Source organism: Notamacropus eugenii, chromosome 2 (genome assembly GCF_028372415.1).
Source record: "Notamacropus eugenii isolate mMacEug1 chromosome 2, mMacEug1.pri_v2, whole genome shotgun sequence".
NCBI lineage: Eukaryota > Metazoa > Chordata > Mammalia > Diprotodontia > Macropodidae > Notamacropus > Notamacropus eugenii.
Genome location: NC_092873.1, coordinates 346,882,974 through 346,899,725, shown reverse-complemented (window position 1 = coordinate 346,899,725; position 16,752 = coordinate 346,882,974). Strand labels below are relative to the sequence as shown.

The following is a 16,752-nucleotide window of genomic DNA, read 5'->3' as shown; positions in this document are numbered from 1 at the left end:
TTCTGCACTTGGGTCTCCTCTCCATGCTCCTTGTCTTCATATGTCAAAATTTCCTCTCCTCCTCCCCATACCCTCAAGACTTACTGCCATGCTTCCTCCTTCCTTTTACCCATTTTCCTTCTCTCCTTTACCCATCCCTTCAGGATTGGGTGCTTTCTGCCTTTCCAAGGAGATACCTCAGCACCTGACCCCCAGACCTCCCATGTGCCGACAGATATGCACATGTATGTATTATATAGAGATGAGAGTGATATGAGTGATATATACTGGCGCTAATGTTTTGGTTGTCTCAATCTGTTGTTTTATGTGTGTTTCTTGTCTCTTCCTATCAGATGGCAAGATCCTTAAGGACAGTGAGTCATGTTTTCCAATTACTTTGTGTGTCCTCACAGTGCCTAGTGCATAGTTCTCTGTACAGGGAGCATTCATTAAATTAAATCTCTTCTCTTTAGGACTTTGACTAGCTTAGGTCTGGGATGCTTGGGGAGTACATTGATACCTAGATGAAGCTGCTGATGCTGATTCACAGTGGCAGGGCTTCATGGGGAAGAGGAAACATTCAAGTGGGTGATTTCCTAACTTCAGCGAACCTAAAATAACTTGCTTTATAAAGGTCTCTGGTAATAGAGATGAAAATGCTAACAAAAATTTGTTCATTTAGGCATTCTCTACCAAGCATCCCAAAACACTTTTCACAGTTAATGATCCTCCATTGAAAGAAAGTGTGGAGAATTCAGTTAAAGAAAACAGAAGGCTAAACATAAACATAATACATTTCAGAAATATATTCTATGTAAGAGCCATGATCACCTTCCAGGGAAAGGAATCAGCTACTCACATCTCTTCTGCTTATCAGCTTTCCATTACTTAAATGAACTGAAATTAAGTTTATGTCTACAGTTATTTGCAGTTGACAAATTTGAGTATTGGGTTTCTGTTTAGCCTTCTTTTCTTAAAGATACCATTTTATTGAAGTAACAACTTCTGCCTTATTTAGGATTTGGGTAACTCCTTTTTGGGTTTTTAATGCAATATCATTGCAATATTTTAACAGATGTCCCCATACCACTTATAGTCTCCAAACTGCAAGGAATGAAGAACTTCTAAAATATAGAGACCAAGTGTTGTTCAGTTGTGTCCGACTCTTTGTGATGCCATTTGGGATTTTCTTAGCAAAGATGCTGGAGTGGTTTGCTGTTTCCTTTTCCAGATCATTTTACAGATGAGGAAACTGAGGCCAACAGGGTTAAGTGAGTTTCCCTGGGTCACTCATCTGTTTGATGATGATCAAAGGCCAGATTTGACTCAGGTCTTCCTGACTCCAGGCCCCGCACTTTCTCCACTCTCTCCACTTCGCTGCTCCATAGAATTGAAGAAGTCAAAATCATGTGAGAACTCAATATGGTGCATCTCATCCCTGTATTCTTTTCTGCTGCCAGAGTGGTGCCCTACAGAAGATGAGCTTAAATCCCAGTTAACAAAAGTTCAGTTGACAAAGCAGTCAATTGATCAACCTGTACAGTAGACCTCAGAACATCAAATACAAGAGTAGCAGGATAGTGACTTGTTCCTAGACTGTTTGTATCTGAACCCCAAGTAAAAAACAAAACAAATAAACAAGATCATCATTTTTGTTAGACCTCTAATTTCATTGTTGTAAGAAACTCCCTGTAAGGGAACTCTGAGCCAATCACCACCTGGAGAGTTTCCAAGAATAATATAACAGAAACAACAAATACATGATGATGATGATGATGATGATGATGATGATGATGATGATGATGATGATGATGATGATGATGATAGCTGACATTTACATAAGCACAGTATTTCTCCAACTGTGCTTCAAGGAATGATGAATCATCGTAAGTTTTTTATGAACTTTATGTTATTTGTTAATGGGCATTAACAAATTTTTTTTGAAAACTTTACTACAAAGAGTCTGCCAAAGTTTTATTTCAAATGAAGAGTTTTCTCACTCTGGAAAATTTTGAGAATCATTGATACAGTACTGTAAGACTTACAAAGCCTCTAGAATTTTGTCCACCTGAGCTAACTCTGGGTAATTGTCATGTCCAGGTTCCTCATCTATAAAATGAGGGGCTTTGTGATTTTAGGACTATTAGCAAAGTGAAGGCTCAATAAATAAAACTCTGTGGACTTGGACCATTAGTTAAGGCAGAAGTTTTTACTTGAACCATTAGCCTTGGAATAGGAAGTGTAAACAGAAACCCAATGTGACACACCACATGAATCTGCTGATTGTTCTGGATGCCTTCACTAGACCTCAGTATCCTTTACCTTTTCTTAGACATCCTGACATCGAGCATCAGCATTCACAGGTGAGTCCTGCAACATCACAGCAGAGCATTTTCTTTTCAGGATTGTTTTGTACTGCAGCATTTCATCCACTTGCATGATATGTGGGGTAATTGTCAGATTCTAAAATCTTCACTTGCACATACATACATACTCACACACACACAGCCCTCAGCAACAACAGAAGGTCCTCATGCCTTAGGCAGGAGAAGGGGGCAGTCTTTCTGAAGGGTTCCTCATGTATGTTACAGGATATCCTCACACCCCAGCCGATGATGGATCGGATGAACTGGTCTCTGAAACATCTGCTAAGAGCACTCCAACTACAGAAGGTGGGGACTTCCTTCTTTCATTGCTCCCTGCACCCAGTGCCTGGCCATGCTTTATTTTGCAATGCTTACAACCAATCCATTTCATTCTTCTCTGACAAAATGACTAAATGTTCCCTGTTCTCCTAGAACAAAGGAATGCTTTTTTAGCTTTCAAGTGATAGGTCCTGAGAATGTTTCAGAGCCACATAGAATTCGCCGACTACTCTCTCACTGGAGTGACAGCACTCTCTTGGGTCTATACTTTGGATGCAGACCTTTCTGGAAGTGCCCTTTTCTTTAGAGTAGATCCCTTGAACTCACCCTTCTCTCCTTTCCCCCAGTGCTCCATCATCAGATCTGAGTCTGCCATTCCTTGGGCTCTGTACTCAATCATCACCTAGACCGTCTAGTTTCCTAGTCTTGCTTCCCAAGGACTTTTGGGTCTTGGTAAAGCATCTTATGTGGTGTTAGATTCCCAAATCATCTTCTCCCATGTTAGTCATATTCTCTTCTCTTTAGGATGGTTCAAAGCATCCATAAGCTGCTGCTCCAGTATTCCCTTCAGGCCTTGAAAATTTACCCAAGCAAAATGTAACTCCGTATGTGTCCCATCAGGAGCAGAGTGGCTGCCTTGACTCCCTTCCTTGTCTGATGGAAGGACTTCAATGCCTCTCCAAGATTCTCTCCTGTGAGTTATTGGGTGAACATTTATTGAGCATCTGCTTTGTGCTCAGCACAGTGAGATTTGAGAGACTCATCAAGCATATTCTAGAAGAGATTTCTCTTCATATATAGGTTAAATTAGACCCTCACATTCTGAGATTCTGTGATTCTTTGGTGTGCTTTGGTTGTTCAGTCATTCGGTCATGTCCAGCTCATTACCCCCATGGACCATAGCACACCAGTACTGTCCATGGGGTTTTCTTGGCAAAGACACTAGTGATTTGCCATTTCCTTCTTCAGGGGATTAAGGCAGACAGCGTTAAGTGACTTGCCCAGGGTCACACAGCTAGTATGATGTGTGTCTGAGGGCAGATATGAACTCAGACTGTCCTGACTCCAGACCCAGTGCTCTATCCACTGAGCTGTCCAGCTGCCCCATCCTTAGAGGATACCAAATATGTTCTAACTGAAATATGATACAAAGAATATATAGTAAATAATTCCTTTCTTTAGCTCTTTGAGGTTTACAAAGTGCTTTTCTCACAATGACCCTGTAGAATAGCATAAGAATTGTCATTTCCATTTTACAGATAAAGAAACTGAGGCTGAGAAGAGTGAAGTCATTTTCTGATGATCACAGAGCTGGCAAGTGTCAGAGCCAGAGTTTGAACCTGGTCTCCTGACCCAAAGGCCAGCTTACTTTACACTTATGCTCATACCTCACCTTTATGTGGCTGCTTTATTTAAGCTAAGGTTTAGGCTAATGGTTAAAACAGAGATCTCTAAGCCAAAGAACTTAGATCTCATTTGACTCTCATGCTAACTGTGGGAGTTAAGTGTTATTATTACCCGCATTTTACAGATGAGGAAACTTCAGGTTGAAAGGTTGTGACTTGCCCAGGGTCACACAGCTAGTAAATGTCTAAAGGAGTGTTGGAACTTGGGTGTTTCCAACTCCATCATTCTTACTGCCTAACTGCCTGCAAATTAAGCTGCCTCTCATCCTCCTTGTACTCGTGGAACTCAGTATTGTCAGGGAGACACATTTGGAATTTAGTACCACAAGGTGACTCAGGATGAATATAAAGTGCTTCCTGTTTTTCTCAAGACATTACCAAGATTGACTGACTCCTCTGAGAGTGTCAGCAGTGATGGTTGTTCCTTGTTCAACATCCTTTAAGGCAGATCTTGGATGTCTTGGCTTCCTGCCTTCCTCTAGGCTTTAGCATTAGGTGATGTCACATCCAAGATGCCAACCAAAAAAAATTTTTGTTTGTTTTTTTTTCAAACCAACTTATACCCAGAAGCTCAGGAGTTTCTGCATCTCAAGGAATTTTGAGAAGTAGAGGATGATCCCTTATCCTCAGAGATTCTCTGAAAGCTCTGACCCAGACCCGAGGGTAGCAAAGATATTTGTTGTTTATTCATTTCATTTCAGTAGTGTCTGACTCTTCATGACCCCATTTGGGGTTTTCTTGGCAAAGATACTGGAGCTTGCTATTTCCTTCTCTAATAGCAAGGATATAGGGAAAGAATATTGCCCTTTGACCTCTATTTGGAAGCTCAGAGCTACATTTGGGAGGCTGATAATTAACATGGGATTTGTAGGCATCCAAACTTGGAAAACTTTCAAAGGCTGACAGTTCTCTGCCTTTGTAGGAAGGCTCTAAACATCACAGGGTCTTTCAGATACGGGGGAGTGGGGAATGGGAATAGAGAAATGAAATTTCAAATTGGCAGGCTATGTGAAGAGTACTCATTAGCTCCATCTCGACAAGAGGGTTGGCACCAACCCTAAGCATCAATTATTTTCCTTTGTAACCCATGTTGAGAAATATAAGCCTGCCCATCCTGTGCCACACAGATAATTGCCTCTCTCTGTTGTTAAATATCCCCCTAAAAAAAAGGAGGTTCCCACACTGTACCAGGGGAAAGACAGTGATTAAGCATCCTCTTATCGTCGCCATTTTTTTTAAGTTGTCCGGGACCACTCTATGGATGTGTGACCTTGGAAGGTTGACTATCCCTGGTTTCCATTGCCAATGGGCTGTGTGCTTCCTTTGCTGCCGTTGCATGGCCAGAATACCGTGTGCTTCCTTCCTGATGAGTACTAGGCCTCCAAGTAGCTTTGTGGCTCTGGTTTTTGCTTTTTTGTGCCGTTGTTTTTGCATGTGATCTCGTCGCCTCTGCTTTGCCTCTCCCCCTTTCTCCTACCATGCCATGCAAGGCAAGATGGAGCCTGTTGGCATCCCCCAGGCACCTCTTAAAGCTTACTCTTGGTGCCTTCCAGATGTCACAGCACCTTTAGTGGATGAGCAGGAACATGAAGATCAGACCGCAGCCCAGGTGGAGATACCTGAAGGAACCACAGGTGAGGACTCTGAGACTCCAGTAGGAGAGCTAATGGTGCCTTATGGGCCTGGCCAAGGGGTGAGGGGAAGGATCAGCCCAGCTGTACTTTACTTTCCCTTCTCTGCTTTTCTGTAGGGGTTGCTATGTAAGAGCTGCTCAGAAAGTTTGGATGTGATGTTTGTTGTGGTAGCCTAATAAGCCACAGCTTCACTGAGCCCACACCTTTGGTCCAGAGCTTGCTACCAAGTCCTATCCACACCCAGACTCAAAATAGATGTGCAAGCCTTCGTCACTTGGCCTTCTGCTTCTTTACCAGTCACTCTGACCTTTCCTATTCAGCCTTCGGCTCAGCCACCAGTAGAAACTGACTACATGTTAGCCCTCCCCTGATACATCTGTGATGTAACCTCTGGACTCCATCGCATTATAGTCCATCCATTGTGTGACACCGGCTCTGATATTCGAGCACATACTTGACTACATTTCCTCTAGATCCCCATTACCAGCACTCAGCAGTGAACTGAATTGCCAATACCATTTGCATAACTTTTTTTTCCCATGGTATATACTGTGATAGAAGAAAGTGTTAAGAAGTATCCGACATCAGTGCCCGCATTCTTATGGCATCCTCATACATGAACACATGGAATAAACAATACAAGATGAGACTTGTCACCCACATCAGCATGAGGGTACTGGGTCAGATGGACTGCCGTCCATTCTTGATGAAACCAACCCTGTCACTTAAAAAATGTGTGAGCTTCATGACTTCCAAACTTCCTTGTAATTTTGCATTGAAGTCTGGAACCAGGGTGGAGAACTTGCAGCCTTGAGGCCACACATGACCTCCTAGGTCCTTGGGTGTGGATTTTTGACTGAATCCAAACTTTACAGAACAACAGAAAACTTTACAGAATCCTCTTAATAAAAGGATTTGTTCGGTAACATTTGACTCAGTCAAAAATCCACACCCAAGGACCTAGGAGATCACATGTGGCCCCGAGGCTACAAGTTCTCCAGCCCTGCTCTAGAGGAGCTGCTGGTGGGGAGCGTGAAGAAAATCATTTTTAAACCTTAAAGTGCTCCCTAAACATAGGCTACTATTATGACCATTTCTATTTCTATGATAATTATTCTGCCACTTTTCATGAAGTCGGTGGATAAAGAACCACAGAATGAGTGGCTGTTATCATTACTACTGTTTCTATCTATGACTGTTATTCTGCTACTTTTCATGAAGTTAATGGATTGAGACCCACCAAGTCAGTGGCTGAGTTCAGTGTCCAGTTCATGGTTTCCCTCTCTACTCCTTACACTAGAGAACTGCAGAATACATGCTGATATTATCTCAGATACCTTAACTTCCAAGTTCCTCATTCTACTCAGCTTACCTGATCCACTCCTCTACTCCCACTAAGCTACACACAGCAGGCAATGGCCATACCCTTGCTCCTGCTATCCTCTGTAAGTGTTCCATTTCCCAAAGTTTCAAGAATTCCAAGCTTCCTTTATCCTACCCTTGTCTTTTATCATTTCATCTCTCTCTCTCTCTCTCTCTCTCTCTCTCTCTCTCTCTCTCTCTCTCTCTCTCTCCCCCCTCCCTCCCTTCCACCCTTCCTCCTTCCTTCCTTTCCAGTATTTCTAAACTTTCCCCTTTGCCATGACTTCTAGTTTCTCCAACCCTTGCTAATTTTCCCTGGCCATCACCCCTGCTCAGACTGTAGTCTTCTTCCTTCCCAAGCTCAACCCTTTACTGAACCAGTTCAGTTTGTACTCTTTACATAACCACTATTTTGTACTCTCAAATCCCTTACCACCTTGTCCTTTACCATCGTGCCTTGTCAAATGCTGACTCTGGATTACTCTCACCATCTGTCCCCTCCAGTACTACTCATATGTAGCTAAAGGGAGGTAATAGGAGTTACAAAACTGAACTGGCTCTTTGGGTCCACAGTAAATTTAGGTTTTCTAATCTCAACTGGAGGGCAATGAGGTGGCTAGAGCACCAGGTCAAGAGTCAGAAAGACTTCCTGGTGTCAAATCTGGCCTCAGACAAGTGCTAGCTGTGTGACCCTGGGCAAGTCACTTCGCCCTGTTTGCCTCAGTTTCCTTATGTGTAAACTGAGCTGGAAAAGGAAATGGCAAATATCTCATAGATCCTTGCCGAGAAAATCCCAGATGGGGTCACAAAGACACAACTGAAACAACAACAACAAAAACTTCAACTGGACCCTCACTGAAGCAAGGCGGTTCTTCTCTTCTGCAAGTGATTTTCTATCCCACTTACTCCAGTGGCTGTTCCAAACCTTCTCTTCTGTCCTCAAGCCACCCCTAATACCTCCTACCCCCACCTCTCTGCTGAAAACTGCCTCATACTTTACTTTTAAAAATTGAGACTGTTTGCCTCAAGATTCCTCTTCTCCCCATCTCTCATCCCACACTATTTCCTCTTTTATTCCAGTCTCTGCTTAAGTGGTCTTTCTCTTTGCCAAGGCCACCTTTTCTACATGTGTCCTTGACCACCCCTTCCTGTCTCCTCTGGCATTTTGGCCCCACTATCCCCTTTCTTTCTAATATTTGTTTCTTATCCACTGCTTTCTTCTCTGCTGCCTACAAACATGCCCAAGTAACCAAGAAAAAAAAAAGAAACCCTCATTAGATCCTACTGTTTCTGCCAGCTTCTCTCCTCTCCTCCCATTCTCAAATAAGTTCCTTGAAAAGTCATCTGCACTGGGTGTTCTGCCTCTGCTCTTTTTCACTCTCTTCTAAAGCCTTCACAGTCTGGCTTTCAACTTCATGAGTCTCTTTTCTCTTAATTGCCCAATCTAATATCCTTTTCTCAGTACTCATCCTTCTTAATGTCTTTGCAACATTCAACTTTGTTGATCGCTTTCTCCTCTTGGATGTTTTCACCTATCTTTCTGTGTTTTCTTGACTTTGCTGTCTGTCAGATCATTCCTCAGTATCCCTGATTGGATCTTCATCCATGTCATATACCCATTAACTGTGGGGTATACCTTCTACACACCTGGCTCTGGCCTGGATCCTCTTCTCTTTCACTTGGTGACCTTTTTGACAGCTCATCTCTATAAAGATGATTTTTGTGAGGGAGGCATTCAGGGTTAAGCGATTTGCCTGAGGTCACACAGCTAATAGGTATCTGAGGTTGAATTTGAACTCAGGTCCTCCTGACTCCAGGACCTTGCTCTATCTACTGTCCCACCCAGCTGCCCACCCTATGAATGGGACATATAGCCCAAGCCTCTCTCCTGAGCTCTAGCACAGTATCATTAATCAGACATTACAAATTAAATGCTCCCATTTATACTCAATAGGTCCAAAACAGAACTTATTTTCTTCCCCTGAAAACCCATCTCTCTTCTAAACTTCTCTGTTTCTGTCTAGTTCACCACCATCCTTCCTGTTACTCAGGCTCACAACCGTGGTATCATCCTTGAATAGTGACTTTTGCCTGCCCTCCTATAACCAAGCAGCTGCCAAATCTTATCTTTTGTAGCCCCATAACATCTCTCAGAGATGCCCCTATTCTTTCCACTCACAAGGTGCCTCTTCAGTTCAGGGCCTTATCACCTCCCATCTAAAGTCCTTTAGTAGTCTCATGCTTGGTCCCTCTGTTCCAAGTGTCTCTATTCTGTACCAAGGAGGGAATCCTGAAGCATCAGCAGCACATGTAGCCTTCTAGATCCTTGGGTACGGCCTTTTAACTGAGTCCAAGTTTTACAGAATAAATCCTTTTGTTAAGGAGATTTGCTTGTATTTAGACAAAGGGCCACACTTAAGGACCTAGAGGGCCACATGTGACCTTGAGGCTGCAGGTTCCCTGCCCCTGCTGAGTCTAATCCATTCTCCACACAAGTGCCAAAATGATTTTCCTGCAGACTAGGTCTGACTAAGTCCCTCTCCTGTTCAATAAACTCCAGTGACCACCCTCCCTTCACCACGCAACACTTATATGCCCTTGGAAGAGGGGGTGCTCCAGAGGGTGGAAATCAACTCTGGTGAACAAGAAGGGAATGAGTGTTATAATGAGAGGAGGACCTATTCTAATGAGGGATGTGGGGGGGGGGGGGGGGAGGGGACTGGGGGAGTGGCAAAATCACTGGGATTTGTCTACCTAGAACACAGTAGGCTGGATTTCACCGAGATTGGGTGGGGCAACAGCTCCATCTAGTAGAATAGTCTAGGTGGGTAAATTTTGAGGTAAAGTCAAAGATGTCCCTGAAAGACTGGACTTTGTAATAGGAAAAAGGAAGAAGAAAAACCTGGATCTCCTAAATAATTGGTAATTTAATATGAGAGAAATACTCATTTTTCTCACTACCATTAGGCACAAATATGTGTGTGTGTGTGTGTGTGTATGTATGTAAATCCATTCTATATATCTATGTATCCCTTTTTTCTCTGGATGCAGATAGCAACTTCCTTCATACATCCTTTGTAGTTAATTTGGGTATTTACAATAGTCAGAATGACTTATTTGCTCCAAGTTGTCCCTAAAACAGTATTGCTGTTATTTTCAGAAGTTTGCTTCTTCCTGTCTTTCTAGTCTTTTTAGATATTAGCTCCCCTCCCTGCACTGTACAGCCCATTACATTGCCTCTATTCTGTATATATGTTCCATATGCCTTATTTGTGCATGTGGTCTGCCCCATTAGAATGGAAGTTCCTTGAAGGCAGGATTATTTTTATTCTTTGTTTCCACAGTCCTTAGTGCAAAGCACACAGTAAGTCCTTAATAAGTGTCTGGTGGGTGTCATAGAGATTTGCCCACACAGTCTGTATTTAAATATACAGTAGGGTCCAATAGTACACCAGAGACATGACCAGACAGTGTCAAGATCGTGTCGTCTTTCTCTAAGAAATGCAGCTGGTAGCCTCAGAGACTTAGAAGCTGTGTGACCCTGGATGAGTTTCTTCACTCTGGCTACCCCAGTTTCCACAGTTGTAAAATGGGGATAATAATAGTTCCTGTCTGCCAGGGTCAGCCTTGAACACTTCATAGCTGTGTGACCCTGGGCAGTCTGCCTCAGTTTCCTTATCTGTTAAATGGAAATAATAATAGCACCTTCCTCCCAGGGTTATTGCAAGGATAAAATAACATTTGTAAAGTGCTAAACAAACTTTAAAATACTATAAAAGTGCTAGATGGTACTCCTGTTGGTGGTGGTGGTGGTGGGGATGGTGGTGGTAGAGCCTGCTTGGTAACTATGTTAGTTGGCCTAGATAGGTATTTGTATTGTTAGCTTTATCATTATCATGAGTTTGAAATGGATATAGCTGTGGTGAACTATGTGACTCCTAAAAACAGCTGTCAAAACACCCTTCAGCTTCTGTTGTCAAATGTAATCCAATCTATGAGTATCACCCTTTAGGGGTGGTGAACCTGAGGACTTGAGGCCACATGTGGCCCTCTAGGTCCTTGGGTGCTACCTTCTGAGTCCAAGTTTTACCAAACCAATCTTTTTATTAAGGGGATCTGTTCTGTGAAGTTTGGGTTCAAAGGGCCACACTTGAAGATCTAAAGGGGCACATGTGGCTTCAAGGCCACAGGTTTCCCTCCCACTTAACCTTGGTAGTATCTGTTAAGGGAATGACTCCAGTGGTGAGGAGATGGCCCTTGAAGCTGGATCTTCTTCCCTAAGGTTTTCTTCCTTTCCATTTGGCCAGTGCTCGAGTTCTTCCTGTGGTAGATGAACCCACCTTGTTTCTCCTAACAGTTCGTACCTGGCTTCATTTTCTCATCATTGCACAAACTTTGAGTCTCCCAAGAGCACCCTTGATCAGAGGTCCTGCAAGGCTTCTGGTCATTCTTAGTGCCATGTCAGACTGGACCAGAGAGTTTACTAGTATTTCCTTTTGATTTTATTGACATGCTTCATCTGGTGCCCTTTTTCATGTTCAGTGGAGAGGTTCTTATGGGAGCAAGATACAACCATAACATTTTATATTATCATCCTTACTGGAAGTCTCCCAACTATGTCTTCATTCATTAATTCATTCATTAGAATGTTGACAGTAACAGGGCTGAGGAGAGAGCACTAGAAAGCTCTCTTTGGGTTGGCATCAATCCACTAATCACCACTTTCTTAGTCCAGTTATTCAACCATGTACAAATTCATATAATAGTACTATCCATCAGCTAACATTTTTCCATCTTTTCTACAAGATATCATGAAGGATTTTTGCCAGAAATGTCTTTTTATTGTTGTTCAGTCATTTTTCATTCATGTCTGACTCTTCATTTGGGGTTTTCTTGGAAAAGATACTGAGGTGGTTTGCCATTTCCTTCTGTAGCTCATTTTACAGATGAAGAAACTGAGTCAAATAGGGTGAAATAACTTACATAGGGTCACACAGCTACTAAGTATCTGAGGGCAGATTTGAACTTGGGTCTTCCTGACTCCAGACCTGGCATTCCAAATCCACTGTGCCACCGAGCTGCTCCAAAATGCCATACTGAAATCCAGATGTCTGCATCATTCCCTTGTTAACTCAGTCGAAAAAGAAATAAGGTTAGGCTGGCAAAGTTTATTCTTATTCATGCTGATTCCTGGGGACATCTGCTTTCCTTTCCTGGTATTCCCAAAATAGCCATCTGATAGTCATTGTTGAATTTTGAATGGAGTTGACATCAAGCTCTCTAGTGGCAGGGTCCATGTTCTTGATCTTTTGATGGTGTTGCCCATCTCCTAACTCTCTAGGCAGCTTTCACCTCCCTCTCCCTCTCCCATAGCTTCCAGCAATGATTCAGAAGTCACACTGGGGAGATTTTCCAGCTCCCTGGATGTGCTTTATCCAGGAGACCAAGAGACTAGAATTCATTTGAAGTTGCTTGGAGTTATCTTGACACCTCTTCATCTATCTTTAGCATCTCTGATTTGTTTATGCTACCCTTACAAGACTGAAAGACATTCCCAAGATGGAAAGAAATTTAGTATTTCTGTTTTGTATGTCATCTATAAATATTATACTGTGTACCCCAAGTAGTGGATGTCCCCCTCCCTTCCTTATTCCTCTTCTTGTCCCCAAAATGTTTTTTAAAACCTTTCTGAGACTCATATTTGGAAAGGAGATCAGGGATCATCTAGTCCCACTTATATGTGAGCAAGAGTTCCATTTAAAATATTGCAAACAGGTGATTGTCTACTCCTTGCTTGACAATATACGGTGATGGAGAATCCACTGCCTGATAGGGTAGCCCATTGCACTTGGGACAGTACCTAATTGTTGTTATTGTTGGTCAGTTGTGTAAGACTCTTTGTGACCCCATTTAGGGTTTTCTTGGCAAAAATACTGGAGTGGACTTTGCCTAGTGTCACATAGCTAATAAGTGTCAGAGGCTGGATTTGACTCAAGTCGTTCCGACTCCAGGCCCAGCACTTTATCCACAGTACCATCTGCTTTCCCTTACTTAATTGTTAGAAAGTTTTAATCTACATTGAGCCAAAGTGTGCATTGCTGCAACTTCCATCTGACATTTCTAGTTCTACCCTCTGGGGCCAAGTAAAACAAGTCTAACCAGCTTTCAGGCCCCTCTCTACATGATCATACATGATCTCTACATGATATAGTTTTAGAATTGGATGAGACTTTACAAATCTGAGGTATAGAGGCACAGAGGTGAAGTGACTTGCCTAGAGTTGCACAGGTAGATAGTAGCAGATCTGAGATCAAAGCTCAGTCCAGTCTCTTTCCACTGCACCATGCAGCTTCACTAGTTCATCTTGTATGACATGAGTTTGAGATCCTTCACCACCTTGCTTACTCTCCTTTGGCACATATCAACTTGTCAGTGTCCTTCTAGGCATGTGGCACTCAGAAGCTACCATAGTATTCAGGATGTGGTCTAACCAGGTCAGAGTACAGGAAGACTATGACTGCCCTTGTTCTGGGTGCCATTTATTCTATGAATGTAGCCCAATGTTTTGACTGCTGTTTTGTATTATTGACTCTTAAGAAGTTTGAAGTTTGCTAAAGCCTACAGGACTTTTTTCATCTGAAATGTTATCACTTAGTAATGAGCCCTCCACCCTGTGCTTATGCAACAGGGTGTGTTGAATGCTTTTTGTTGTCTTGTGTATTTTTCATAACATTCAGGTAGCTTCTCTTGCTTCAGTTCAGTTAGTCATTTTCATTTGTGTCCAACTCTTTGTGACCCCGTTTAGTGTTTTCTTGACAGAGATACTAGAATGTTTTGTCATTTCCTTCTCCAGCTTATTTTGTAGGTGAGGAAACTGAAGCAAAGGGTAAAATGGCATGTCCAGGGTCACACAGCTTTAAGTGTCTCAGGCCAGATTGGAACCCATGAAGATAAGTCTTTCTGACTCTAGGACCAGTGCTCTGTCCACTGTACCACCTAGCCACCCCTTGTCTTGCTCAGGTTGAGCAGTCTTGCCACTAATCCTGCCACAAGTCCATCCCATTGGAAAGGTGGACTCTACCACTTAACTTCCCTGTTTGACTTTGGTTAGGTCACAGTCTCTGCAAGCCTTGGTTTTGACATATGTAAAATCCCCATATTGCCCATCTCATAGTGTTGTTTTATCAAATGATATACTGCATGTGAAAGCATTTTCTACCCATATTAATGCAAAAAATGGGAGCTATTAACTACTATTACTCTTTGAGTCTATAAATAGTTGAATAAACATTTGTTAAGTTGCTACAACATAGAAGAACCTTTACATATGCTGAGGATACAGAGATGAAAACCACACATTCTTTAAGCCTGAGCCTTATCATTTTAACTGAAGTTTTTAGCCATTATTGTGTCAGATGGCCCTTTTGGCACTCTGGTGAGACCTGTGCATCCTTTCTCAGAAATGTGTTTTTAAATGCATAAAATACATATTAAAGACCCTGACCTAATGGGTGGATTCAAGATATCCACAAATATGCGTGATATGAGATGGAAGAGGCAAAGGAGACAGTTCAGACAGAGCTCTATCTGAAAAAGTGGTCGCTTTCATCTGTGGGGATTCTTTGACTATGTGTCCCTGTTTGAGTCTGAACTCATGTGTTTCCTGTGCAGCTCTATTGATCTCTATAGATGCTGCCCCCTTTTCATTTCTCCTTCCCCTTTTCTTTTTCATTATGTTCATTTGAAGTTGTATCACCAGGTATTTGCCTTTAAAAAACTCCCTTCCATTTAGATATCTTCCCCTTAAGAGACTCTGGCCTTGATAGCCAAATGAGCTTTTTCCTAAACTTTTTGAAAACCACTCTCCTAAAATCCAGGTTGTATATGTCTGCCTATATGATTATATATCTGTTATATATGGTTATATGTCAGGTTATATGTGTCTGAAGTCTGTGAAGTCACAGACTTCAGAAGGACATGATTGCTTTCTCCCATTTTCCCATCACTTCTGTTTCACCAGTTAGTTCCTCCACAGTGAATTATGCTCTATTGCTTTCTGTAACTTACTAGAAGAGGAGAAATTGTCAGTAAGACAAGAGTTTACTTGATAATCTACTTTTTGTGGAATGAGATTTCCAGCAAATATCCTCCATCACTAATTATACATCTAATCATACATATATGCACTTATTATTTTGATACCAGTTTTATGATCTGAATCCTATCATTTCCCCCTCCATCTTGCAAGGTAATCTGTTATTATTATATATTATTATAATATCAAGATATTATTTCATATATAGTTTTACGTATTATATTACTATATCATATAAAAACCATAAACTATATAATTCATTTTTATATATTACCATATTAATATGTAATATATTATTATATTAGAGTTTTCCTCTAATCATCACCCAGATACTCTCCATTCTGTCACCCCCTCAGACTAATGGTTTTCAACATCACTGTATCAGATCATATGTCTAGAGCTAGGAGACCTATTAGAAATCTAGTCCAACCCCTTCGCTCTTCAGATGAGGAAAGTAAGGTGTATACTTCCCATTGGGAGCTGTTTAGCTCCATCTTCTCTAAGATTGTAGAAGGTTTCCTCTGAAAAAGATGAACTCTTCCATAACTCTTTTCCAGTGATGAATTTGACACTACCAAGAGTTGTCTCATCCTACCAAACCTTCTTTCATTGAAGGTTTTGAACTTTCCTGTACTCAGGAGGGAGCAGCCAAGTGGCACCATGGTGCACAGAGTAACAGGCCTGGAGTCAGAAAGACTCATCTTCCTGAGTTCAAATCTGACCTCAAACACTTATTAGTTGCGTGACACTAGGCAAATCACTTCACCCTATTTGTCTCACTGTCCTTGTCTGTAATATGAACTGGAGAAGAAAATGAGAAACCACTCCAGTAACTTTGCCAAGAAAACTTCAAATGAGGTCATGAAAAGTCAGACACAACTGAGCAAAAATGCTTAGGAGATGGTATAGCATAGTTAATGAAACATTGGATTTGGAATTTAAAAAAATAAACACCCTTGGTTCAAATCCTTTCTCCAATTCTTTAGCTTGGACAAGTCAGTTAATTTCTCTGTGCCTCCATTTTCTCATCTGCAAAATGAGGAGAGTGGCCTTGATAACATCCAAGGTCTCTCCAACTCTAAATTTATCATCCTATTATCTGTGCATTGATATGGGAATCTCTGAGGCCCTAAGTCTTTATTTACAGCCCTAATTCCTGTTTTTCTCCTCCTGTCAATTACTGACTTTTTCTTCTACTGTTGTTCCGTCTCCACCTCATCCCCCATTTGATAGCTAGTGTTCTCTGTTTATCAGGGCTTAATATTTTCAGTTTAAGGCTCATTTTATAATATTGACATGTACATATCCTTTCCATTCCTAAACAGCACCTTTTATTCCAAAATCTTTAGATTTCTCCAGAAAACCAAATTTTGGTTCTTTGCCCCCCGCCCCAATCACTGTATCCATCCCTTCACTTTCTATCTTTTCCTTTCTTCTAAAGTCTCAGCCTTCACTTGGAAGAGTGATACAATACCATTTGGGTGTCCTCAACTCCTTATCCATAGTCCCACTTTACAAATACCTGTGCCAGATGGCTTAAAACATGCAGAATCTCAAGATAGACCATCTGTTCCAGTGCACACAAGAAGAATCTCTAATAAAACACACCAAGTGTATATAGGTTGGCTTTG

General features: G+C 41.8%; 1 protein-coding gene across 3 annotated transcripts in view; it reads left to right on the top strand.

Annotated features, from left to right (window-relative positions):
* The window catches only part of MAPT (microtubule associated protein tau), a 164,339-nt gene that overhangs the window by 83,260 nt on the left and 64,327 nt on the right, over positions 1 to 16,752 (top strand). For all 3 annotated transcript variants that reach the window (XM_072645931.1, XM_072645932.1, XM_072645933.1), the window contains exons 3-4: positions 2,571 to 2,651; positions 5,584 to 5,664. In XM_072645931.1, coding sequence (XP_072502032.1) covers positions 2,571 to 2,651; positions 5,584 to 5,664 — 162 coding nt within the window. The remainder of the gene's footprint in view (positions 1 to 2,570; positions 2,652 to 5,583; positions 5,665 to 16,752) is intronic.